Here is a 26,156-nt window from a genome sequence, read left to right as displayed (position 1 = left end):
GTGGGTTATTCTTAGGTGGAAGGGCTATTGGTATATTATTTAAGTTTTGTCCTCATATCACTGTTTTTACAAATATTCTAAAATGAGTCTGCACTGCTTTTGTACACAAAAAGCAATTATGGTAAATGATAATCTGGGATATCTACACAGAATCCCATACAGCATCCTTATGCATTATTGCCACCGATAGCCGCCTCCTGTCTTTAAATGCCTCCTCGCTGAAGACTAAGTCTCATTCTTTGGGGTTCTGACACCAGTTCTGCTGTGTGTCTTTTTCCCACACCATCAAGCAATTCTCCGGCACCAGCTGGGGGTCTGGCAATTCGCCTCAGTTCTGAGCCTATCACCCTGGAGTCAGCATCAGATCCACAGGTTAAGAGCTCAGCACCCCAAGGCTGCCCTCCCTTTCAGATGCCACTTGCAAGTCTAGGCTGTTACCTGCCTTCTGACTGACTGGCTATAGACGGGAGGTTCCAATGACCCTCCCCTCCCTGGGTTGCCTTAACTTGCTAGAACCACTGACGGAAGTCAGAGAAACATTTCACTTGTCAGGTTACTGGTCATTATGAAAAGATGTAACTCAGGAACAGCCAGATGGAAGAGAGGTGCAGAGGGCAAAGGAGGGGGAAAGGGCACGGAGCTTCCACGCCCCCTGCAGGTGCCATTCTCCCGGAATCTCCAAGTGATCACCAACCGGAAGCCCTGCCAACCCCGCGCTTCTGGGTTTTTGTCCATGCTTCATTACATAGGCACGACTGATGAAATCATTTGGCCATTGGGCGCAGGACTCAGTCTCAAGTCTCTTTCTCCTCCAAGGCAGGGGGTGGGACTTAAAGTTCCAACGCTCCAATCACAGGGTGGGTTCCCCTGGCAACCAGCTCCCATCTTAAGGTGAGCCAGGCGGCTTTCCAACAGTCACCTTCTTACCATAAAAAAAAATCACCTTTATGCGCTCATCACAGGACATTCCAAGGGTTTCGGGCGCTCTGTGCCAGAAACAGGGATGAAGACCACATACATATTTCTTTCTATACGTCACGGTATCACACCCTTTGTACAAAGGACGGACACGCTGAAAGAAAGCAGCCTCTGGTGACCCAGGGCCCGCGGCGGGGATGACACAGCCCCAGGACGGGAGTGCGGGTGCGGAGGATGAGTGCGCCTCCGCCAAGCAGAGCAGACCGTCCGAACCGGCCTCTGCGCCCACACCCGACCCACCGACCTTCCCGCTCGCTCGGGGCCCCGCCCTCCGCGCCGGAGATGCCAGACGGTACGACAGGTGATGCTAAGCCGCCAAACTTCCCGGCCAGGCGCGGTAGCTCCGCCGAGCAGCAGTTACGGTGGGTCTAAGGCAGGGCGCTTGGGCGGGGGCTGGGTCATCGGGGCCCCGGGACGCCCGCGCACCGGGACGCGGCGCCGCTTACCTGTTGCGCGCGGGCGCCAGGCGCTGGCACACCACGGCCGCGGTGGCCTGCTTGCCGCCGTTCCCCAGCTCCTGCCTGACGTCCCACTGCCGGGGCTCGCTGGTCCGCGTGCTCAGGATGTTCACCCCCTTCTTGACCTTGGCTCTGCGGGGAAGAAGGCGGCAAGAAAGAGCCAGGGGGTTAGCGACTCGGCCTTTCCGCGCGCGCACGTGCGCGCTGGTTTCTCTGTTGTTTGCCTGCCCTTTTCATAGCCGCTGGCGCAGAGTGCACCGGAGGGTGGTCACGCGGGGGGTGGGAGGGGATCTACCCACAGACCCAGGAACCGTGGAACTTGCTCTTCAGGTCCCAGGATGAAGGGAAGGGGTCCCTGGGTGGTCCCCAAACGAAGAAGCAGCGCAGCCGTGGGGAAGGAGAAAAGTCAGGCTGCCCAGGCCGGCCATTCTCCGCCAGGGCCGACTCTGCCCTGCAGGGACCACGTAGGGATGCCGGACACATTTCTGGTTGTCTCATGGGTGGGCGGAGTGCTGGCATCCGGTGGGGAGAGGCCAGGGATGCAGCTAGACAGCCCCCCGGTGCACAGAACCGCCCCCACATCCAGTCTTATCCAGGCCGAAGTGCCCAGGTTCAGAAACCCTGGTGCACACTGGTTTCTCCACTCTGTGGCTGTGTGACTTTGGGCAAATTATAACCTCTCTGTGCCCCATTTCCTCCTCTGTAAATGGATATGGAACAGTAACCCCCAATCACAGGCTGTGAGGATGAACTGTATTAATACGTACAAAGAGGTCAGAACAGTGTTGGGTGTACAACAAGCACTTAATAAATGTTAGTCATTGTTGTGCTGCTCCAGGGAGGTCTCCGACCTGCTTAATGTGACTTCCCGAGTCTCCTCTGGGAAAAAACTCAGCCAAGTGCACTAAACCAAGGACTTAAAAAAAAAAAAAGGCAAAGCGTTCCTTTTAGATCTGTTTTTTGGCCACGGCTCAGCCTCCCTGAACCTCAGTTTTCTCAACAGTAAACTGCTAAACGGATTGAACATAAATACCAACTTATCCTTTCTTCCCAAATCCCACTTAAAGGAGACTTGAGGGGACTATTTTTAAAGGTATAGACCCAGGCCGATGGGGACATCGTGGGGACGGTGGAGAGGTGCGGCAAACGTCAGTGATCTGGGGAACTGGGAAGTGGGGGTACAAATGGGTAAAACAGTGAGCTGAACTTCTAAACTTAGTCGTGCACCATCAGCGAGAAAGACTAAGAGCCAGCAGAGTTTATACCACGGAATCCCCCGTCCCAGGAACCGGGGGCACCACTGGAGGCGGCAGCCAGTGAGGTCCACACTAAGGAGGATGAGTGAAAAGTGTGTTTATGAAACAGCCAGACGCAAATGTTCTTCCCTTTCCCTGCAGCAGGGTGACGGCCAGAGCTCCTTGTCTGGAGGGGGGACTGTGAGCTGGGGTTTGGGTCACTGTGCTGAATATGGAAGCCGTATGTGACACCACGCACACTGAACATTGAGATTCCTGGGCTTTTGTCCCCAGAGCTGGACCTTCACCCTCCAAGAAAAAGGCCGGATTCTACAGGACTCGATTCTGACACTGACATCTCTCAAGTCAGCTTTCAGCAAAGTCTGTAGTCAGCAAGTCCCACCTGTGGGCTCAGAGCTTCTGATGGATTTTTAGTCCCGAATCTTTTCACATGAGCCAACAAGAATCTTTTGAACACAAAGAAAAGTTTCCACATGTCATAGAGACCAAAAAGGCAAAAAAGAAAAAAAAAAAAAAAGAGCCTATGCAGGCAAGACCGTAATTTAAAAAAATACACAATCATTCACATTCACAGAGTGATCAGAGATGATACTGCAGTTATGAAACAGAAGCAGATTGCTATTCAGCACTGTTTACAGCAGCCAAGACATGGGAGCAACCTAAATGCCCGCTGTCAGGTGAGCGGACAAAAATGATGTGAGACATAAAGTAGAATATTACTCAGCCATAAAAAAGAATAAAACAATGCCATCTGCAGCAACATGGATGGACCTGGAGATCATCATACTAAGTGAAGTAAGTCACACAGAGAGAGACAAATACCATGTGGTATCACTTATATGTGGAAACTAAAGAAAAAATGACACAAGGAAATTATTCATTCAGAACAGAGCAAAACAGAAACAGACTCAGACACAGAAAACAAACTTATGGTTACCAGGGGGGAAGGGGCTGGACAGGGATAAATTGGGAGTTTGGGATTTGCAGATACACACTACTACATACATAAAATAGATAAATGACAAGGTCCTACTGTAGGGCACAGGGAACTGTATTCAATATTTTGTAATGACCTATAATGGAAACGGATAGGAAAAAGAATACATATATATATAGCCGAATCACTATACTGTGCACCAGAAATCAATGCAGCATTGTAAGTCAACTATACATCAATTCAAAATATAAAAAACCCAGACTGTTATTTTTAAAAACACAGAAGGGAAAAATTAGCCTTTGGAAATTAAAAATATTATAGCAGAAATGGAAAGTCAGTGGAATGGTTGATGGGCAAGACTTGAGGACATTTGTCTTAGGAAGTAGAGAGAAAAAAAACCCCAAAGAAATGGAAGATAGGAGAAAAGATAAGTTAAGAGGATTACTTTGAGGTCCAGCATCTGAACAATATATAAAACACACAAAAGGGAGAGGAGCAATCATTAATGAAGTAATTGAAGAAATTTCCCCAAAGGAGAGGATGCAGGTGTCCGGACTGGAAGGGCCCCCTGGGTGATGAGCAGTGAGTGAGGACGGGTCCTCCCCCAACTAAGACACAGGGTTCACTCAGCTCAGGACCCCGGGCACAGAGGTGAGCTCTGCAATCCTCCAGACTGAGGGGAGGGTCAGGGAGCAGAACCGAAGCAGGATTCACAACAGCCACTCTGGGAACCAGAAGCCAGTGAAAAATAGCTTCTAAAATCCGAGGGGAAACGATTTCCAAACTAAATATTTGAAGTCCAGCCTCACGATGAAGAAAACGTTTCCAGATATGCAGGTTCTCCAAAAACTTACTTCCTACACCCTTGCTCAGAAAACCACTTGAGGATGGACTGTATCCAACACGGGGGTCAATGCAGAAAGAACTCATGAGACCCAAGAAACAAAGGTCCCAAGCATGGCGGAGACGCACGAAAGGGTCATGGTAAAGAGGTGGCTGGTGGGGAAGGGAGGTCCGCGTAGCAGCTGAGGGCCAGCGTGGGGAAGATTTGGCAACAATGTCTTCAGGAAACTGGAAATTTCCTAATAAATCTGATGTGAAAATATTCTGAGAGGAGTCTCAGATCATCAGCAAAGAGTTTGGGAATACGGAAGAGCTAAACACACAGACAAGGAAGAGAAAGAATAACACCAAATCGTTTTTAATTCTGATGATAAAAATCATTATGCAGAAAAGCCAAAGTCATCACCACTTGATACTTGCTTTTACTGTGATTAGCACACACACGTTACATTTTAAACATTGATTATTAATCTAGACAAAATATGATTATTATATTGGTGGGGTGGAGACACAGAAAGGGCTGGAGGAGGAGAGACAGATCTTTACTCTTCACAGAGGGAAATTTACAGATGTAGCCTAAATAAATGAAGAAGTGTCAGCCTTACAGTGTTGCATAGGGATACAGACATAAACATCAGACAAAGTCAGAGTTTTGCCTCTGTACAGGGAGAAAGGCTGTGGAAGGGAACAGAATATGGTGGTATTTTTGAAAAGTAACCATTTATTTTGAAAGAGTTTGATAGTTTGAGATTAACAAGAAGTTACAAAAAAATTATAGAGAGTCCTTATACCAGCTTCCCTCTGTGACACTGTCTTACATCAGTACAGTACATTGTCAAAACATGGACACTGGCACTAACACGGCAGAACAAATCTGATTCCATCTTAGATCTGTTTCTTTCACTTTGACCTCTGTATTCTGTTGCTTTCGCTACAAGTGAATCACCAAAGGGGTGTTGCCTGTAAGCTTAAACTTTACACAATGGTCCATCTCTGGGAACCTGCCTCCCAGGGAATGAGCGGTAAGCTAAAATGCCTAGGTTGAGCTCACAGGGAGCATCCTGACCAGGTCCCCCTGGGCATGACTGCAGGAAGGGAGAAATTAACACACCCCTCCGGAGGCTGACCGGACCCAGGAAGTGTTTGACATTACTCCCTCCCTTTTAGTGTAAAAGAAGCCTGAATTCTAACTCAGGCGAGATGGCTCTATAGGACACTAGTCCACCATCTTCCCATCTTCTCGGTCTGCTGGTTTTCTGAATAGAGCTGCGATTCCTTGCCTCAACAACCCATCCCTCGATTTATCGGCCTGTCGTGTGGCGAGCAGGATGAGCTTGGAGCCAGTAGCAACTCTGCTGCAATGCTATGCACTCAGGTTCAGACCTTATTTAGATCTCACCTGTTTGCACATGCACTTTTTTTGGGGGGTGGGGGTGTAGTTCTATAAAATTACATCACATGTGGAGACTGGAGTAACCATCACCACAATCAGAATACGGAAGCATTCCATCACCATAAAGGCACTCCCTAAAGTTACTCCTTAGAAGCCATGCCCTCCCACCGCTCAGCCCGCACAAACTCCGACCCGTTCCCTATCACTGCAGTTCTGTCCCTTTGAGGATGTCACATGTGGTTTTTACCAACCAGCTCTGCGGAACTATTTGACTCCCTAAATTTCATGCAGTTATATCTCATGAAAGTAATAGCTTAAGAAATCACACACACACACACACACACACACATACACATACACACACACACCAGCCCTGCTAACCTCACAAGGTGGAGGAAATAAATCCTCGTGAGTAACAGGCTAGACACAGCTGAGCAAACGTGCGTGCTGTCAGGGAAACAAGGGGGTGGGAGGCGGTGATCAACCACAGCTCCACCTTTCAAGGGTCTCCAAATTAGCATCACCCCACCCCCACCCTCACCTGAGCAGCAAGATCATTATTAGTGGCAGCAGGCACTTTTTCTTTAGAAATTTCTTCCGAGTCTCACTTTAAAATCATTGGCTAAATGATTTTGCTGTCTTGCCGCCTTGGCCACAGAGGAGAGGGAGGTACGCTTGAGGGACCAAGGTGAAGGCACGTTAGCATGCCCCCGCCCCACGCTTTGTCCTAATGCAGGGACGCCCCCCACCTCTGCCGCCCACCACGACTGCCTCATGAAATGTGCCTTTGCTTGAAATTGGGTTTTGCCGCATTGGGACTTTGCTCAGGACTCCAGGTTTCATTGAAGCTACAAATTGTGCTTTCCGCTGAAGAGCTTAAGAAAAGCAGAGGACGCCTGTTGACTGGAGCAGCGGCTGGTTCCAACTCCAAGTGGGGTGGGATGCGGAGCCACGGAGCAGGGAGGAAAGCACAGGCTTTGAAAGATGCATTTTGTTAACTAGGCGTTTTCTTTGATGAGGCCAGGGGGTGTTCAAGGAACTAGCCGTGGCAGGAGTTTGGGTCCCCGGGCCAGAAGTTTTGCAGTGAGAGTCAGGATTAAGACACAGTGGGATTGGGAGGGAGGGTCCAGCTCAGCGGTAGAGTGTGTGCTTAGCATGCACGAGGTCCTGGGTTCAATCCCCAGCCCCTCCGTTAAATAAAAAATAAATAAATGAATAAATCAACCTGATTACCTCCTGCCCCCACCCCACACAAAAAAAGACACAGTGCATTAGAGGATAAACTTGAGGATGCCTGCTTTCCAAGGAAGGAGCCGGAACATAAACCTTTGTCTGGGGTCAGGGTCCACGTGTAACTGAATGATCCCGGTGCTCTTCATGCTCCTCACGTCTCCGTGGCTCCCCTGGGTACCAGGAGCCGATGAATGCTCACTGCAGGTCAGATACATGCGTAACATCCACATGGGTTTCCCCAAGTCTCACCCTCAAAATTGCTGACCTATTCATGCACTCTCTGCGGTATCCTCTATTTACTATTTTTCTTGAAATGAGCCACCTCCCTTTTCTCTTTACTTTAGCAAATCTCATTCAAAAGGAAACTAGCTGTGATGACCGCAAATAAAAAAACAAACTACTTTTTTTCCAAATGCACATTAGAAAAAAATGCACGATGGTACCAATAAAAAGAAAATGTCTGTTCACGAATCTCATAAAATAGAATCTCTTGCTACCGGCATGTATAGCACACTCAGGGAAGCACCAGTATACATACAATTTTTTTAAAAACACAGAGCTTTCTTTCATAAATGCAGCTGTAGTACACAATCTTTCAAAGCATGGGGGGGGGGGGAAGAGTAACCTAAAGTGCCCTGTGCGGTAAAAATGGTGAACACACCTATTCCCTGTTTTATTCAGTGGCGAGCAGGGTTCTGTCTCCCTGCCCCCCCACCACCACCAGGAACACCGTGAACACCAACACCGCATCCCACCAGCGACTCCCTGAGCTTCGGGGGACCCCGGGCCCCTCCCATTCCAGGACCCTGGGAGGCCCCAGGAAGCGAGGGGGCGCAGACCCGATGCAAAGGTGCAACTGATGTCCAGCGGTCGTCACTGCAGTTTCCCCCAGAGAAGCCGTGTGTGTGCGCGAGCTTGGGCGCCTGCGACAACTTCTCCGTTTGTCACCAATGCGATTATAAAAAAAAAAAAAAAGGTGTGTGTGGCCCCTGAAACCCAGCTGGTTCCCCTGCGTAGAGAATCCCTCGCTCCCTAACGGACCGGGAGCGGCAGGCACGGCCAGTGCGTCTGGACGACGCTCCTCAGCTCTGGGCTCTGCTGTGAAAACGACAACTGTCAAACGCTGTTCCAACCGAGGGTCCTGCTTCACCCTCTGTTTGGCTTATCAGACCCTGTCCCCTTTTGGCCGTTACCTTTCGCTGCCTCAAAGTTGCCTGTGATCCTGGGTGTCAAGGAAAACTCCTTTATCAGCAACGCATCAAATGTTTGAAGCCGAGTCCAGAGCTCGGAGAACACTGGGGTTTCTTGAGCATTGCTCTGCTTCAAGCTCCGTTCTTTCTTTTGTTTTTTTTTCCCCCAGGTTCTTTTGGTCTCAAAGTTTGGCACAAGAATCGTTCATTCATAAAATAAACACCAATGGGCTGCTTTCGGAGGTTTGTTCCTAGAAACTCCTGATTCCATCGCCCACGCCTACCAGGTCTCCTTCGAAGCTTCCGGCTGGCCAGCACGGACCAGGCGTGTGCTGGCTGTCCAGCTGGCAGGAATCTCGCGAGCTGGTTGTGAAACACAGCAGTTACTCAAACATAAGCTATGCCAACCTACGATGGAATAACCTACGTTAGGAAACAAACATAATAAATACACGAAACTTGTGACTCCCTAATTATTTTACCACGATTTACAATGATCTGTGGTCTTGAGGTTGTGTTTGCATATCTGGGTGGAGGAAATTCTATTTAATGCAATGCTCACTGGACACCAATTCTCAGCTCTGTGTTCCGCAACGTCAGAGTGGAAGCTTGAAATTGATTAGGATGAGAATATTTACACCAAAGAAGTTAGTCTTTACAAATCAGGGTCTTTCCCCCTTGGAGGACCAGTTGTGAAACCTTTACCAGCCCGCCATGCGCGGCGCGCCAACTGGATCAGCGCTACACGAGGTGATTCCCATCGGAAAAGGTTCCCGGCATCACGTGTGGCAGTTCCCGCTCCGTTCCCATCAAATCACCTCTGGTCCGGACACTCCTGATGAGGATTCCCCATTTTCACCGCCACCCCACCGCCCCCCAATCTATTTTCTGCCCTTTTGTTGCTCCACTTTGTGCCCTTGGTGGCTGACCCCTAAGCAGGACCTTCTCCCCTTCTGGTCCAGTGGGGCTTGGCCAATGGGAGACACGAATACCAGGCTGATGGGCAGGAGGAGAGGGGAGGGGCGCCTCTTGCCATCCAATCGGCACCATGATTGGGGCAGCCCCACCTCCCGGCTCCCGCTTTCCCCGGGCTCAGTGACATAGGTCCCATCCCCACCCCTTCAACCCCAGAGGTGAAAAAGCTGGTGTCTGCATGCCTCAGGCCTGCCTTCAGTTCTATAGGAGGTTCCTTTAATAATAAATACTTTCCATTAAACTTGGGCTATGCCTTCTGTTGGCGGCTGGGAGCCTGAGGGGTATCTTAAGACGTCTTCCATCTATGGCCCATCCAGTCTTCGGTCACTTCCTCCAAGTTCGTGGTGATGTTTCCATAACAACAGAGCACGTCTACCCATCCCTCAGTGACTAACCTTATCCTGTTTCCCCACGGTTCCTCGGAGGCGTTCACTTGCCTTGAGTTCACCACGGAATCTGTATCTTAATGTCCAGCATAAAACTCTTCCTTGGCATTTTGGTAACACACCAAGGGCAGCTCTAAAGAAAGTCTGGTGAACCATTATGTTATTTTGGTTTTTTTTTAATGTTTTTAGGGGGGTAGGTGATTAGCTTTATTCAGTTCTTCTAAGAGGAGGTACTGGGGATTGAACCCAGGACTCAATGCATGCTAAGCATGCGCTCTGCCTCCTCCAACACCGAGGCTTCATTCCACTTCACTCATAAACACTCCAAAATCTGAAAGCACACAATCCCCTTACCATTATCATACCCAATAAAATTTAAAATTTCCTGATGTAAAAATGTCCCCAGTCCCCTCAAAGAGGCTGTTTTAGATAATTGGGTTTTTTTTTTCCCATCAAAATCCAAACGAGGTCCCTCCCCAGCTAGCACTTGGCTGCTGTGTTCTTAAGTCTCTTTTATGATATTACCAGGTACCGCCCCCTCTTTTATTCACACAACTGATATCTTCTGAAATGTCAGGCTTGTGTCCCACAGAATAGGCACGTTCTGGATTTATCTGATGGTGTCTCTGCATTGCCACCTAATTTGTTCCACTGCCTTTCCCTTAAATTGGTTGTTAGATGTAGAAGTGTGGTTCGATGCAGATGGAATGGTTTAGGCTTCACGGGTGGGGCTCTGTCTTCCCCTTGTATCATGTGCCGAGTCCAGCTGGAGTCAACCTATATTAGCATCGTCTTTATAAATATTTCTGGCATGAACACACTGCACTAAATCAGCACCGTTACAGGGCAGGGCGAGATGATATACGGCTCGGTTAGAAACGCCGGTTGGACTCCAGTTTAGGATGGCTCTGAGATGTATAGTTCTGGAAAGGATCAAAGTGTATAGTGAACTTGTAGCTTTGAAGTTAAATCCCTGCAGAGCCTCAGCATTTTAGTGCAACTCTTTGTGAGGCCAGGAACCCGTCCCTCCAGCCAGGCCAGCCAGCCCTGTGTGCAACGATCATCCGCGCTGCGCATTCAAGGAGAAGCCCCAGCCCCAGCCCGCTACAGACCGTCTGCCCAGACATCGCTCTGAGCACTGCTCCAAAGCGGCGGTTCTCGGCCAGGGAGACTTGCCCCCAAGGGGACATCTGGCACTATCTGGTGATGTTTCTGATTGTCACACTAGGAGGACATGGTACAGCTGACACCCAACGGGCAGAGGCTGAGAGGGTGCTGACCGTCCCACAACGCACAGACGGGACAGCCCCCACAGCAGAGGAGCGTCTGGCCCCAGCTCTCAATGCTGAGGGAGTGAGAAATACTGCACAGCTCCGCTGAGTGAGGCTGGCACGCGGAAGACCCCACGGTCTAATGACCGGAATAACGTTAACGCGCGTCCCCGAACACCACGTGCACCTGTTTGCTCTGAGGTTTCTCTGCGGCGAGCCTACACACGCAGACAGGAGAGACTTTTAGGATCTCACCTTACCTGTTCCAGAGAGGGCGCTGGCACGATGCTAATTTAATTACGGGGTAATAAACCACCAGGAGGGAAGTTCACGCTGTGGACCAGGCGAGCGAGGACGCAGAGCTCCGAAGGCGGGACGCACCTGGCTGCGCCCGTGTGCTCACCGACAGAAATCAAAGTCAGAATGCCTGCTGCCTCCACTCACCAGGTTCTGTGGAGGGAGGGACCAGCCGTGGGGTCTGCTCTGCTGTGTTTTGGGGGATGTCTTAGAACAGCAAACAACTAACGTGCTATTGAAATCTCCGTGTCACCCAAGCTCTCTGTCAAGTGCTTCCCACGCATTCCTTACACAACAACAACACCTCAGCATGTCGTCAGAGAAATGCAAATTAAAGCAACAACAAGACGCCACCGCACACCTGTCGAATGGCCCCCAGCCAGAACAACGACATCGTCAAATGCTGGCACGGAGGTGGAGCAACAGGAACTCTCATTCACCGCTGGCGGGAATGCAGAACGGTGCAGTTACTTTGGAAGACAGTTTGACGGTTCCTTACCATGCCGTCCAGCCATTGCCCTCCTCGGTATTTACCCAAAGGAGATGAAAATTTATGTCCACACAAAACCCTGCACATGGATACTTACAGCAGCTGTATTCATAATTGCCCAAACTTGGAAGCCACCAAGACGTCCTTCGCTAAGTGAATGGATAAATAAATGGTGATACGCCCAGACAGAGGAACATTATTCAGTGCTACAAAATAAACGAGTTATCAAGCCATGAAAGGACATGGAAGAAACAGCTGCATAGCGCTAAGTGAAAGAAGCCAGTCTGAAAAGGCTGCGTACTGTATGCCTGCAACTCTGTGACATTCTGGAAAAGGCAAAACTCTGGAGACAATAGGAAGATCAGTCATTCCCAGGGGTGGAGGGGTGGGAACAGGTGGCACACAGACTTCTAGGGCAGTGGAAGTACTCTGTATGACAAACAAATGATGGATACACTTGTCCCAATCCTTAGACGTGCAGCAACAGCAAGAATGAACCCTAAAGCGGACTCCGTACTTTGGGCGATGATGATGGGTGATGTAGGTTCGTGACTTGTAACAAACGTATCATTTGACGGGGAGGCTGCTGAAATGGGGAAGGCTGTGCGTGGACCCTCCTCTCCATTTCGTTGTGAATCTAAAACTGCTCAAAAAAAATTAGAGTCTTAAAAAACGATAAAAGATCTCCTTGCAATTTCACTGGGAAGGTTCCAAGACAATGCCCCTTTTTCAAACAGGTGAGGGAAAACAGAGACACAGAGCAGCAAAGAAATGTGCTCAGGATCACGCAGGAGTTAAGTGGCAGAGTTATGCTTTATCTGTGCGGTCTGGTACCCGCGTCAGAACAACCGGCCAGCCTGTGCCCCAGGAAAGGGGTTGGTGGTCCATCCCGGAGTGTTGGCTTGGAAATCATGTCCTCTTTGGTCGCACGTTTCCTATGGCCGGGAAAGTCGTCCAGGGGTAACACACGCACACGCACACCCCTACTCCTAACTCATACGCAATCAGAATCAGACTATTCTTTAGTCAAGAAAACCACTGGTGCAAAAGAATGTATTAATAATAAAAACCAGAAGGGGCCAGAGAGCCCATCCATCAAATCCGTAATGGCTCCTTAAGTAACTTCTTGCCGGTGTCTGTGGTCTCCTTGAGAGAGTCAGTGGCCAGTCACGAAGGAACGTCAGTGGGAGGAAGACGGCTTCTGTGCAGCTGGCCCATGAATTTTTGATGAGGCTGACCTACTAACTCGCCCCTGAACGTGCCCCGCGTCTCTCAATAGCACTGTTTTCTCCTGCAGGGGAGTGAACACTCGTCTCTAATAACCAGCTGAGAAGGAGGTAGCCCCACCGAGCCCCAGGGCGGCGGAGCACCACACGGCAGCTGCAGCCTTGGCGCCCCCTCCACCCCCCGATGCCCCCAGAATTCATCCTTCTTCGGTTCCAATGAGGAGGTGCGACCCGGGGCACAGGGACCGCCCGCTGCTGCTTTCCAGTTCTCACGCAAACGTCCCCAAGTGCCTTTCTTAGCTGCAACAGGGATCGTCCGGAGGGTGATCAAGAGACACTTCAGAAAAATGCATGGGCTTTCCAGGAATCAGGCAGTGCAGGGAGGGCATTAAAAGCATGTGCCCTGGAGTCTGCTACCTGGGCTCAAGTCCTGGGTTCAAATCCGCTTTCTGCATGCTCTCCACTCTTGGTTATTCATTCAGGGCCCCACACGGCCCGCTTCCCCAGTTCTCCCTCCCAGCTAAGCCTCTGACATCATTGTGCAAACCTCACGCACCATCCAGCCAAGTCAAGCTCCTGGTGTTCCTGCCTCTGAGCTCCGTTCTTACTGTTCCCTCCTCCTGCGTGCCCTTCCCTCAATACCTACATGGGTGGCATCCTCACGCCCTCTTCACTCAAATCCCACCTGAGAAAGGCTTGCATAAAATGAGACCTGCCCTATCTTCTCTGTCTCTTTACCGCACTTTATTTCCCTCCACAGCCTTGGTCATCACCCAACCCACGTAACTGTTTATTATTTGTTAATGCATCTTCCCCACCAATGTAAATGTCATCGGAGCCAAGACGTTGGCCCTTTGTTCACTACAGTGTTTCCAGGGTCTAGAATGGTGCCTGGTACATGACGGGCGCTCAGAAATACTTATGGAGCAATATTCAACAAATACCGACTTTCTGAGTGACTGCCCTAGGACTGGCATTGAACTTGGTTCCCAAAATACAAACACCCAGAGCCACACCTGCAGGGCCCTCATTCTGTGACGCTCAGCACTTTAGCTGGGTGTCTATTCTCTGCTCTCAGTGGAGAAGCTTATGGAGGTTGTTCCAAGTAAACCTGCCACCTTGGATTGTGAACTCTTAAAAGGCAAGGGCCGTATTTATGTGGTGTTCCTGGTATGAAGACAGTAGAAGCCTCTTTTTTTTGCAGTTTTTCATAACTTTCTTTTTTGTATATATACATATTTTATTGAAGTATAGTCAATTTACAATGTTATGTCAATTTCTGGTGTACAGCATAATGCTTCAGTCACACGTGAACATACGTATATTTGATCCCACTCCTGGGCATATATCCAGAGGGGAACTTAATTCAAAAAGATATGTGCACCCCAATGTTCATAGCAGCGCTATTCACAAGAGCCAAGACATGGAAACAGCCTAAATGTCCATCGACACGAATGGATAAAGAAATTGTGGTGTATTTATACAATGGAATACTTACTCAGCCATAAAAAAGAATAAAATAATGCCATTTGCAGCAACATGGATGGACCTGGAGATTGTCATTCTAAGTGAAGTAAGCCAGAAAGAAATAGAAAAACACCATATGATAGCACTCATATGTGGAATCTAAAAAAAAAAAGACAAATGAACTTATTTACAAAACAGAAACAGACTCACAGACACAGAAAACCAACTTAAAGTTACCAGGGGGTGAGGAGGGGATGGGAAGGGATAAATTGGGAGTTCAAGATTTACAGGGTCTGTCTTCCTGAGATCAGGGTACTTCTTCCTGCAAACCAGACACCACCAGGCTTCGTCTGGCAGTGAAGAAGGGAGCATGGCTGCCGGGCGTTGAATCAATTTCCCAAAGTGTCTGTCTCACTGATTATCCTTGGGGGCTCCTTCTAGATCAAGCTGTAACAATTGCCACAGTGAACAGATAGAAGGGCCGGGGGTCTTTGGTTCCACTCCTCAAGGTTCACAGGGCACTGCAGGCAAAGAGGAATACGACAGCTTTTGCTAGAAGTTGTGACAAACAGCATTTCTTGCCCGGGTGAGTGGGCATTTACAATTTAAGCCCATGTATTTTTAGAGATCCAACATGTGCCTTATAGAGAATTTTGTTGATTGCACAAGTGCCCTTTCTGAAAGGGAAAAAAAAAAAAAAAGAAAGAAAATGAAAGCAAAGAAACTCATCCACCCCGAAGTCCGCTTCAGAAGGACGTTTCAACCTCCAGCATGACTGTGGGCCCCTTCCTGCAGAATTCTAATGAGCAGGCTTGTCTTCTCCCAATTCCCAAATTACTGTTTGTAGCTTCCCTTTTGATAAATTCAGCCCCGGAGTGTGTCTTCTAGGGTTAGAATTATATTCTTGGTTGCAAAAAGGGGAACTGCAGAAGAAAGACATAATACCCAGGGTCGTAAATGACCGCCTGTGCACAGGGTATGCAGGGCTAATACCAGCAGGAGGGGACTCTCTGCGGAAACGCCACGTGTGCAAGAGCGGCTCGTGTGACTTACAGACGTCACGTGGCCGCCCTGAAGTCCTGGAGAGACCGTTTCTACCACTGCCACTATTCTGAGTGCAAACTCCCAATGATATAAAATTACATGGTGACTAGAACTGTGCTCTACATATGCTACAGTTTTCTTCCAAAAGGTCCTTCGCATCAAGGGCAGAGTGGACCCTGACTCCCCACCACCGCTCTTCCTTGCTGGGAGCAGAACCACACCTTACTCAGAGGAATCCGTTCTGTGTCGGTCTAGCGTCGGTCAGCTTGTACCCGCCGTGACTGCCACGTCCCCGAGCCCTGACAAGGGGTTTAGGGATGAGTCATGCCTCAAGCTTGACCAATCAGAGTTCTTTGCAGATTTTTCTGCTGCAGTAACAGGCAAAAATATCCCCCTTCCAAGGTCATTCAGCTGGAAGTTTGTGCAGCTGAAACTCTTGGCGGCACCTGGTCTACCTCGTGGAACTTTCCTGGGAAAGCGAGAAAGAGGCAGAAATTCGATGACAGCCTTCAACCCCCTGGCCCAGGTCTGCTTGAATCTAGCATTAACACCAGACTTCGTGTCTAAGAGAGTGAATCAATTTCCTTTTTTTAAAAAAAAAATTTAAACACACATAACATAACATGTACCATCTTAACCATTTTTCAGAATTTACTTTTTTACTGAATGAGAGATTCTTTCCATTCTACAGTGCTTCACAACTTCCAGAAGTTTCACACATGATTTCATATCATCCTGTAATAACTCCCTTTTCTCCCCTGTCCCCATGTTGCCCCTCCCCCCCGGTAACCACTAGTTTTTTCTTCACATCTGCGAGTCTGCTTTCTGAACTATTTTAAGTGTACAGCTGAGCGGCATTCAGTATATTCGTGCGTCGTACAACGCGCACCACCATCCACGCCCAAAACTTCCTGCTCACCCCAAACTGACACTCTGCACCCACTGAACAGTGCCTCCCCCCCCAGCAACCACCATTCTACTTTCTGTCTCTATGAATTTTCTCTAGAAGTGGGAGCTACCGTATCTGCCCTTTGTGGCAGCTTATTGACCTCAAGGTCTATCCCTGTTGCAGCTTGTGTCAGAACTTCCTTCCTCCTTAAGGCTGAGGAATACTCTATTGTATGGATAGACCACGCCCTGTTTATTCATCCACTGATGGACACTGGGGTGGCTTCCACCTTTGGGCCATTGAACAGAGCTTCCGTGAACACTGGTGTGCAAATGTTCCTTTGAGTCCTTGCTTCCAGTTGTTCTGTGTGTATTCCCAGAAGGGGCATTGCTGGGTCGTTCGGTTTCCTTCGGCAATATTAAGAAGGGGCCCTGCCAGGAAACGCACAGGCTCGCGGCTACACAACAGGGAGGGACAGATCTACCAGGGCACGTGGGCGAGCTGTTAAGTCTTCATGGAGAAGGCTATGTTGGGGCTGGTCTTGCGATGAGCAGACTGAGAAACCAATCACACTTACGAAAGCAGAGCTGGGTGGCTCCTATGATCCCCACAGCCGTCCACGGATTAACCCTGAGCTTGGTGTGGCCTCTCTCTCCTTGCTGTGTGCACCGCTAACTGTCAGGACAAGATGTTACAAGGACACGCATGTCACAGCTACAGGGGGCACACACCCCAGCGTTCCTGAGCTGGTGTGGCATTCAGATCTCCTCCCTTGTTGTCTGACCACATGTCACATCAGTGTGTCCCCAGCGTGGGTCTAGAAAACACGACCACTTTAGGACTTGGTGTCTCAGCGATGGGTCCACACAGAGCACTGGGTCCCAGGTCTGTCCACCCAGGGACAGGCGTCGTTCTGAATGACAACATCTCTCTTTCCCTAAAGGACGCCAAGTCACTGAAGCCGTAGGCTGGGCGCCTGTGGACAGGATGGTCCGGAGCTCACACAATACAGACACCATCGAACTTCCCTGTCTCTCTCCCTGTCTAAGCTCCAGCTGGAAAAACCCATGGGTTAATGGCTAAACAACTCCAAATAAAAGACTCCTGGAGCAAACATCCCGGTGTTTTCCATTCTCATCTCATTAACTGTCGTCGCATTATTTCATTTCTGCACAAATGAATCAGGGGTCTAGAGGATACAAGCTTTACCCACCAGGGGCCCCAGCAAGGGCGAGACTAAGCCCAGAGCCTTCAGGGCGCATTTGTTTGTGCCACATAAGCTGTCGACTCTAATAAAAGAGAAAAGGCTGGGGCTTAACCATGCTTTTCCCCAAGGCTGAGGTCGTCTGGTACCTGAATTTCAATGTTCCTCGAGGAAACTTTCAGCGCAACTGAATCGCGAGTTCCCTGGCTTACAGGTTTATTCTGGTCTTTGGAGCTAAGCTCCTTTGGTAGCTGACATGCCTCCTTTGGTATGTGTCGGGGACGTGCCTCCCTGGCGTTACACGAAGCTTTGCGTAAATAGGACGGTCCCAAGCATAACATCCCCCCGCCCCCGGCTCATCTCAACTCCTAGGTCCAAATCTCATTTCCATAACACTGCCTTCACTGTAGGAAGGACACGGTTGCCAGGTAAACCATGAAAATTTTTTTTATCAATGACATCTTCTGCACTGTCTACATTAATTAACGTCCTGCTCCTCCAATTTCATTGTGAAAAGTTCCAACATACAGAGGACTTGAAAGAATTGAACAGTCAGCTCTCATACACCCACTACCTAGAGCCTACCATTAGCATTTCATTATATTTTGTCATCTAATTATCCTTCCATCCATCCATCCATCCTTCCATCCATCCATCCTTCCACCCATCCATTCATCCATTCTTCCATCCATCCATCCATCCTTCCATCCTTCCATCCACCTAATCTTTGTATGCGTTTCTAAGTGTTTCACTACAATTGCTCCCTGAGCAACTTCAGCATGTGAATGATTCACCTGAGCTCAATCTTAAAGGTTCTTTTTTTTTCTCTTTTGAGGCAAAATTTACATACCATGGAATGCATAGATTGCAGCAGTCACATTTGGTACCCACCTATGCAACTTTAACCCTTATCAAGTACAGAACACGACCATCATCCCAGAAAGTTCCCTCATGGCCCCCTTCCTGGTTAACATCTAGAGCATCCAGTGTCCTGAATTTTTTCCCACCATAGGCTAGGCTGCCTGTTATAGAACTTTCTGTATGTGCAATCATGCAGGACGTCATCTTTTGTGCATGACACCTTTCACTTGGCATCATGTATGTAAGAATCATCCATGTGGTTGCATGGACCAGACTTCTGCTCTTTTCTACTGCTGAGTAGGGTTCCACTGCTTGAATATACCACAGTTTATTTATTCTGTGGATGACACCTTGGCTATTTCTGGGTTTTGGCTATTATGAATAAAGCTGCTATAAACATTTTCATCAAGTCTTTTTGTGGTTATCTTTGTATTTTAATGGACCATGTTTGCTTTAAAAATATATCAACTAAAGATACTTTCAGCTGCAAACAAAAGAAAACTGGATCAAAGGTGGATAGGTAGTCCCATGTTAATTCTGCTTTTTAGTATTTCAGAGCCAACAAGCCTTCGGTCCTTGTATTTGACTATCTTCAGTGCACTTTAGTTTGAATACTCATGTTCACAAAAAGGCTGCCACAGCTCCTGATATCACATCCTCAAGTTATCAAGTGCAAATACAGGTTGCGGGTGCAGAACTGGCAATGCAGGAGAGCTATCTGTTGTTGCCTCTCTCCTTATGCATTTCCCAGGAAGTACCTGTATATTTGAATGACCAAAAATGAATTATACGCTGATCTCTACCATCCAAGGAAGAAAGCATTTGATAATGGCTGTTGCTAAGTTGACCAATGAAGTCTGCTACGAAAGTTTACTCGATTGTAATAAAAAACTTGTCCAACATGTTAGGGGTCAAGTTATATACGTGGTGAGGCTTACAGAGTTTTGCATGATCAGTGCCCAAACTCTGTCCTGGCAGCACAGACACTCTGCAAAGTTGTTCCACTCAAGCACGTATGATCCTGTGTTTTATTCTGCAGGGACCCAGGATCAGCCAACAGTCTGCCCACCCAACCGACATATTTTATTTACTTAATTTGTTTATGATCTGGGTTCCCTCCCTAGAAAGTAGAGCAGGCAATTTCATCCGCTGTCTTCATCTTCTACCCCCGTGCTGAATACAACTTGAAATATTTGCAAGTGGACGAACGTCATCACTGATGAAGACACCAGGGCTCCCGTGGTCATGAATGCCTCCGTCTGCACAGTGAAGGTGTGGAAAGAATCCCAGTTCCTGGATTTCATGAGTGTCTCCTCTTGCTGCTCCCAGCAGTCTCCCCCATGTTAATAGCCAATACGCTGATTTGTTCTTTGGGGTGTAGCCTTTGCATCTGGGGTCCCATCAGACCTTTGAAATCCCAAGCACTGAAAAAAGTTGGGTCATTATATCCACCCTCTGCTGCTTTCTAGATGTGTGAAAATCAAAATAAGACAAGATAATAAAATAAGTGTCAGGAAGTCAGGTCTGGCCATCGATGAATTTCTCTCTCTCTCTGTGGTTCAGTTTCCTTATCTTAGAATGAAGAGAGTTGCAGACATGTTATAATATATTCTAAATCCTTAGGAGGATTAAGTGAGGATGTATTTTCAAGGTGCTTAGAGCACAGCTGAGGTGAATATACAGAGTGCTTGGTAAGCCTAAATACAAACAGCTCTCCCCCATAATTACTGCCTCGATTTCTTTTGAACTATCCAATTATAAAATTCTTCCATAAACATTTCTGGTGCCTGGGTTTCAGGGATGCCCTGAACTCGGATTGGACCACCCTCCCTTCATGGATGAAACCAACACTTCTGCAAGAGAGGGATTTAGCCCCGTCTTTGTGTGCTGAACAGGCTGGTGGCCTTTCTAATTGTGCTGTTTGCTCGTTATTCGGCCCGGCAAGCTTTCTGAGCCTGAAGACATCAGGAAAGGTGAAGCCAACTTAGATCATGCAGACAGCAATGCCGCCGTCCCCGTGGTCTCTCTTGCTGCAAGGACAGCCTGGCCTGGGCGCTGTCTGTCCTTTGAAGCGGCTTTGTCTCCATCACCTCCTGGTCGCCGGCAAGGAGGAGGGCTGAGCGGTTCTGTGTCCTAGCGCACGGGGGACTTTGCCAAAGGGAGGTGGGACATAGTATCCGAGAGTATTTGTTCAATTAAAGAAAAAGTCCTCACTTCCCCAAGACGGGGGAAAGAAGTCTCTCCAGCGCCTACATCTCATTTTTGTACCTGTCATCTCCTCTCATCAGCATCTCGCTGCCTCTCCCAGGAGCAAAATTTCCATTATAATTGGAGATGTCACGGTTGCACCTGAACGAGCCGGGATGCCTCTCTCAGTTAACCAGGACTCCCCGCACGTTCGCTCGGCAAAATTCTGCCCGAGATGTCAGAGCCCCAGAGCTCTGAGTCTCTTCCAGAAAGTTAAACGGTGGCTTTGCAGACAGTGTCTACCTAGCGTCATGTCTCTCTTCCTGACAAATGCAGAGGGAAAGGAATCAAGACAGGTCTTTTGTTTCAGAATCTGTGATGGGGTTATATGTTAATACAGGAAGCAAGATGATGTTCATTCCTGGTGTAGCCTGTGTCCTGGCCCTCCCCCATACCTGGGATTTCGGGGGGACGAGGGAGGTCTTTCAATACTTCCTCCTCCTGCCAAGCACCTCCCCATTTCTCTGCCTTTCCACCTGCGGGTCCCTCTGCCTGGAACAGTCTCTCCCCTGCGGGCAGGTCTCTGCACGAATGTCACCTCCTCTGAGAGCCCACAGCGGCACCTGACGCTGCTCACCTCCACCTGCCAGTATCTCCTCTTCTGCGAACATTTCCTCCTGGCCCTGCTCCCCCCCTACCCACCGCTCATCATGTGCTCAGTGTGTCTTCCCCACCAAAAGGTCATCTCTATGCGGAGGGGACTCTGCAGAATCCCACTGCCTACCCTTCTGCTTGGTTCAATCGGGGCTCAGTGTCTATGTTTGTTAAATGATCTTGGCTTGAGAGCACAGAAAAATCCCACATTCCTGGCTCTTGACTTTCCAAAAACGGAGGCAAGAGGAGTCCAAAGGTGGCCCCAGGGGAACAGACTCTCCCTGGCTGGTGTGGGTGTGGCACAGAGCAACCCATGGAGGGACCTCGGACAATATCCACCCATGTTATAGAGGGGGTCTCCCTCTGACCTAGCAGACCTATTTATTTAAATTGCTGTGCAGAATTTACCCCACAGAAGCACTATTTACAACAGCCAAGACATGGAAACAACCCAATGTCCATCAACAGATGACTGGATAAAGTCGTGGTGTGTATGTGTGTGTGTGCGTGTTTGTGTGTTTATTCTTTTTTATGGCTTAGTAGTATTCTATACTAATAAGAATACTACTAAGCCATAAAAAAGAATAGTATTCTATACTAATAAGAATACTACTAAGCCATAAAAAAGAATAAAATAATGCCAATTGCAGCAACACGGATGGACCTAGAGATCGTCATTTTAAGTGAAGTCAGCCAGACAGAGAAAGACAAATACCATATGATATCACTTACACGTGGAATCGAAAAAAAGGACACAAATAACTTATTATTTATAACTTGGATGATTGATTCCTTGAATATGTGTGGACACACATGACTGCCCTTTACGACTGGATCACCACACTCTGTTGATCCTTATTTTGTGGCTGGCTTTATTCCTTTGATGATTACGTAAGTTTAAAAAGCTTAAAGGTCTAAACTCTTCTTAGAAGCAATGAACGGTACATATACGTAAACTTTAAAATGGTTTTATCTCTCAGTGAGTTGCTTTTCCTAGAATAAACTTTGTTTACCACCCCTGCCCCCAAAATTTACCCTGCAGATGCACACAGACGTGAAATATCATGGGTAGAAAGCTATGTGCTGACACATGACCCTAACATTTTGGGGGGCATGATTTATTAATTTCTTCTTTTTTATTGAAGTGTAGTCGATTTCCAGTGTTAGTTTCAGGTGTACAGCAAAGCAATTCAGTGAGGTACCTACATGTATCTAGACCTGTATTTCCAGATTCTTTTCCATTGTAGCTTATGACAAGATATTGAATACAGTTCCCTGTGCCCTACGGTAGGCCTTTGAAACGTTATTTTTAATAACAGGTGTTCGGAAAACACCTAAGTTCTCCTTGACCGGCTAAATACATTCCAGAAGCTCCACCCAGCGGAACATTTCATGGCAATGGAAAGACCGAACGAGATGTGCCGATGTGGAAAAAACTCTAGGAGACACTGTCTACGAAAAAGGGGGGCCCAAGACAGTGTGGACAGAGTGCTGACGCCTATTTAAGAAAAAGGGAGGGGAAAAAAGAGAAGACGAATGCATTTGCTTCTATTTGTGTAACAAAAATTGGAAGAAGACAAGGAAACACTGAATATGAGGGCCCCTGCCGTGGGCAGGGATGTGGCGGGGGGGGCGTGAGGCGGCCGCACAAAGGGACGGGGAGCAGGACGTCCCTTTGCCTGCCTTTCCACACTGTTACGACTTTTGAACTGGATATTTCTTTTTGCAAAAATTATGCCGTAAAGCGAGAGCAGTGGCCTGGGTTCTGGGAGGGCTCCTGCGGCTGTCTGAATCAGACCCAAGGGGACGCCTGGGTGCACCCGGCAGCCTGGGAGGGTCGGGCCAGAGAAGGGCTGGGAGGAGGTGGTCTTGGCAGAAACAAAAGTGCACCCACCTCCAGGCTCCCAGGGGACCATCTCCAAGCCCCGGGTGTCGTGCTGGTGGGAATGGGGCCCGGGACCCGTCAGAGAGCAGCAGTATGACTCGGAGGGGTGCCACTTGGAACCAGCCCAGCAGTGCGACTCCCGGAGAGGGCATCACACACAGTCAGCTGGACCTCCTGGGAGGCTGGAGACAGAGGTCGGCCGTGCTCTGGGGGATGGAGCCCCAGTCTGGACGCTGGACCCCGAGGCTCAGGTGAGCCTGGCAGCATCACCTGTCTGTCGCCACACGTCGAGGTCGGGAAGGTCACGCTGTGCCCACCCCGCAGGGGAGACAATTGGAACCTGTGCAGGGGGTACTTCTCTGGACCCTGCCCATGTGCTTGTCCCTGTGGCTGATTGTAGTTTGTACCTTTCCTTGTAATAAACCCCAACCACAAGTGTAACAGCCGTCCGGGGGCTTGTGAACCCTTGATGAATTCTGGAACCTAACGGTGGTACGGGGTAGGTGGGGCCAGAGGTGAGGGTGGTCTGTGGACCCTCCACTAACTCAGGTTGGGCTGACTTCTCACTCCCGAACCAGAATGTCAGCTGCCCAGCTTAATACGTGCCTGGTGTATGAAAAATGCTGCACAGACATCTGCAGAATGCATGCAAGCAACTGAGCTGGCAGGTGGCAGTGAGCGCCTGCCACCGCGGAGACGTGACAGGCAGGGCAGCGTGGCTGGATCCGGACACCCCTTCTCACTCCAGCCACCAATACTTGTGGAAACCCTGGGGCCACAGCACCAGAGCCAGGCGTGCAAGACACAGGAGCCCCATTTCCACGACTGTCAGCCTGCCAAGGGAGGGGCCCTCCAGCAGGACCCGGAGGGGATAGCTCTGGGCCGGCAGAAACGCAACGTGGAACTGTTGGAATGCAGTGTGGCCACAGATGGGTCAGCGGGTCACGGAGCATCCATTCACAGGCCTGCTCCCGTCTGGGGGGGGCAGAAGCAGCAAGCATGGCTCTCTGTGAGACTGCGGGGCGTGCCGGAGGCCGGGAGAAGGATGCCTGAGTGCACGCTCAGCCACGGTGCCCTCCCTCTTAGCACCCCAGAGCCTGCCAAATTCCTGTAATCCCGCCCGCTCGGGGAGACCCCCAAACCATTCTGCCTTCTGCCCCCTCTGGCAACTCAGTGGGAACCGTGGTTTCCCAGGGTCACATCCCATCTGATGGAAGCAGGCCCAAAGCCAGAGAGCTCTGGGTTCGCTGTCAAGCAACTCCGGTGATGCAGAAAATGCCAGGCGAACCTTCTGGATAACAGGCTCCCAGAACTCACAAAGCTGGGGGCGGGGTGCACGTCAGAAAAGGCCCTCTAGGGTAGAGCATGAAAGACACGGGCCCCTGAGAAAGACGCAGGGTGGAAGGCGAGCGCGTCTCCTCACTCATTTATCAGTTTCAAAGCGATGAGGGGTCCTCCCTCTTGGCCGAGTGCATCAGCAACCTGCCAGGTGCCTCACCATGCATTTCTTTCTTCCTTTTTACCGATGCCTGACCACTGATGAAGGTCCCTTCTGGTCGCTGTTTCATCCGCCTGGAAATGTGTTCACAGGGTGGGGGCTTTCGGGATTTTGGCATCAACCCAGAGGGACCACAGGTTTCAGAAAAAGAGTAAGTTACAAAACAAAAAGAAACAGATAACTACCAAAAAGAAGGGGGGACACGAACCCAGGCACCGGCTCTCCTCCCTTGCCTACACTCCGAGCCCGCTGGCGTCTCCCTTGACTACGTCAGCATCCTCTCTGCTGCGGCTTCATGGGCAGGCGGCCGACGCGGGGGTGCTGGTTAGCCTCCTAGTCACCGCTTCTAACCGCTCAGGCCTCCTGCTGCTGCTTTTCCTCTCTGTCACTCTCTGGTCAGTGAAGACCAAGGCATAATGAAAATGAGACAGAAACAGGAAAAAGGAAAGTCCTTTCATTTGACTGGCTGATAATGGAATACACACTCTTTTTCTTTTTTAGCGGAAAAACGTTTTCATGGCTGTGACTCGGTACACACCTTAGTTTTAGGAAAGATTTGCCACCAAATAGCCCGTGTGCCCTCCAAGCAGGCTGGTTCCCTCCCCAGCCACCTACTCTCCTTCCGGGCATCTCCCTGCAGGATCGGAGTCCGTGGCAGGTTCTGTAGTGGTGCCTGCCCCGTCCTCCGAGCTACTAGCTGTAAGATGGGCACGTTATCTGGGTGCCCCCAGTGGGCCGATGTGGTCCTTCATGCAGCCCTAGACCAGCCCACCACTCTCTCCTCTCTCACCCTCCTTCTCATTCTCATGCATTCACCCCACAAGCATTTTCTGAGACCCACCATGGCTTGGGTACCAGATTGACAGGTGAACTCGTCAGCCAGGAGCCCTGCCATCATATCAGGAGCCCTGCCAGCATAAAGTTTCTTTTTTTTTGGGGGGAGACAAAAAACAACGAAACTCAACTACCTTTGTTACTGAGTCTGAATTCGTTCTGCTCTCCGCATAATAGGCCAATAAATCAGGAGACGAGGTGTTGGGGCAAGGAAAAATGACCTTACTTGGAAAGACAGCAGATTGAGAAGACGGGGGACTAGTGTCCCAAAGAACCATCTTATCCCAGTCAGAACTCAGGCTCCTTTTATACTAAAAGGGGAGGGGTTGGGTGTGGCTGGTTGTTACAAACTTCTTGGTGTTGGAATCCTTTGTCCTTGCACCTGTCCACGTAGGTCAGGTCTCAATGTTCCCATAAACCTCCAAGAAGACAAATGTTTTTCCTCTGTTCTGCAACTTCCTATCTCTAGATGAATGGCAAAGTGTCCAACCCTTAAAGGTCAGAGCCTTGAGAAGGGGCTCTCCTGTGTATTTCAGACTACAGGCAACACTTTTACAAAAGGTGCAGAACCAGCCTGACTCAGCCCAGGAGACGGAGCCCAGGGTCAGAGCTAAAGGAACAGATCAAATATGGAGTCAGACTGGTTCTTTCCTGTTACACCATGGTGAGCAGTCCGTGAGGCAGACACACAGGACGCCAC

At 49.3% G+C, this 26,156-nt stretch overlaps 1 protein-coding gene and 1 long non-coding RNA gene across 3 annotated transcripts in view; one reads left to right on the top strand and one right to left on the bottom strand.

The window, feature by feature from the left end:
• TMEM132C (transmembrane protein 132C) overlaps positions 1-26,156 on the bottom strand; it is a 307,474-nt gene that overhangs the window by 108,318 nt on the left and 173,000 nt on the right. The window contains exon 3 of one of the 2 annotated variants that reach the window (XM_072953679.1): positions 1,425-1,568. The exons of the other annotated variant lie outside the window; for it this stretch is intronic. Within the exon in view, the coding sequence (XP_072809780.1) occupies positions 1,425-1,568 (144 nt within the window). The remainder of the gene's footprint in view (positions 1-1,424; positions 1,569-26,156) is intronic. 2 annotated transcript variants of the gene reach the window in all.
• Positions 887-8,761, top strand: LOC140691029 (uncharacterized). The gene is made up of 2 exons (XR_012066484.1): positions 887-1,340; positions 8,459-8,761. It is a non-coding gene; the product is annotated as an uncharacterized lncRNA (long non-coding RNA).

This window comes from Vicugna pacos, chromosome 32 (assembly GCF_048564905.1).
Source record: "Vicugna pacos chromosome 32, VicPac4, whole genome shotgun sequence".
NCBI lineage: Eukaryota > Metazoa > Chordata > Mammalia > Artiodactyla > Camelidae > Vicugna > Vicugna pacos.
The sequence above is the reverse complement of the archived record's forward strand: the minus strand, read 5'-3'. Positions and strand labels throughout refer to the sequence as shown.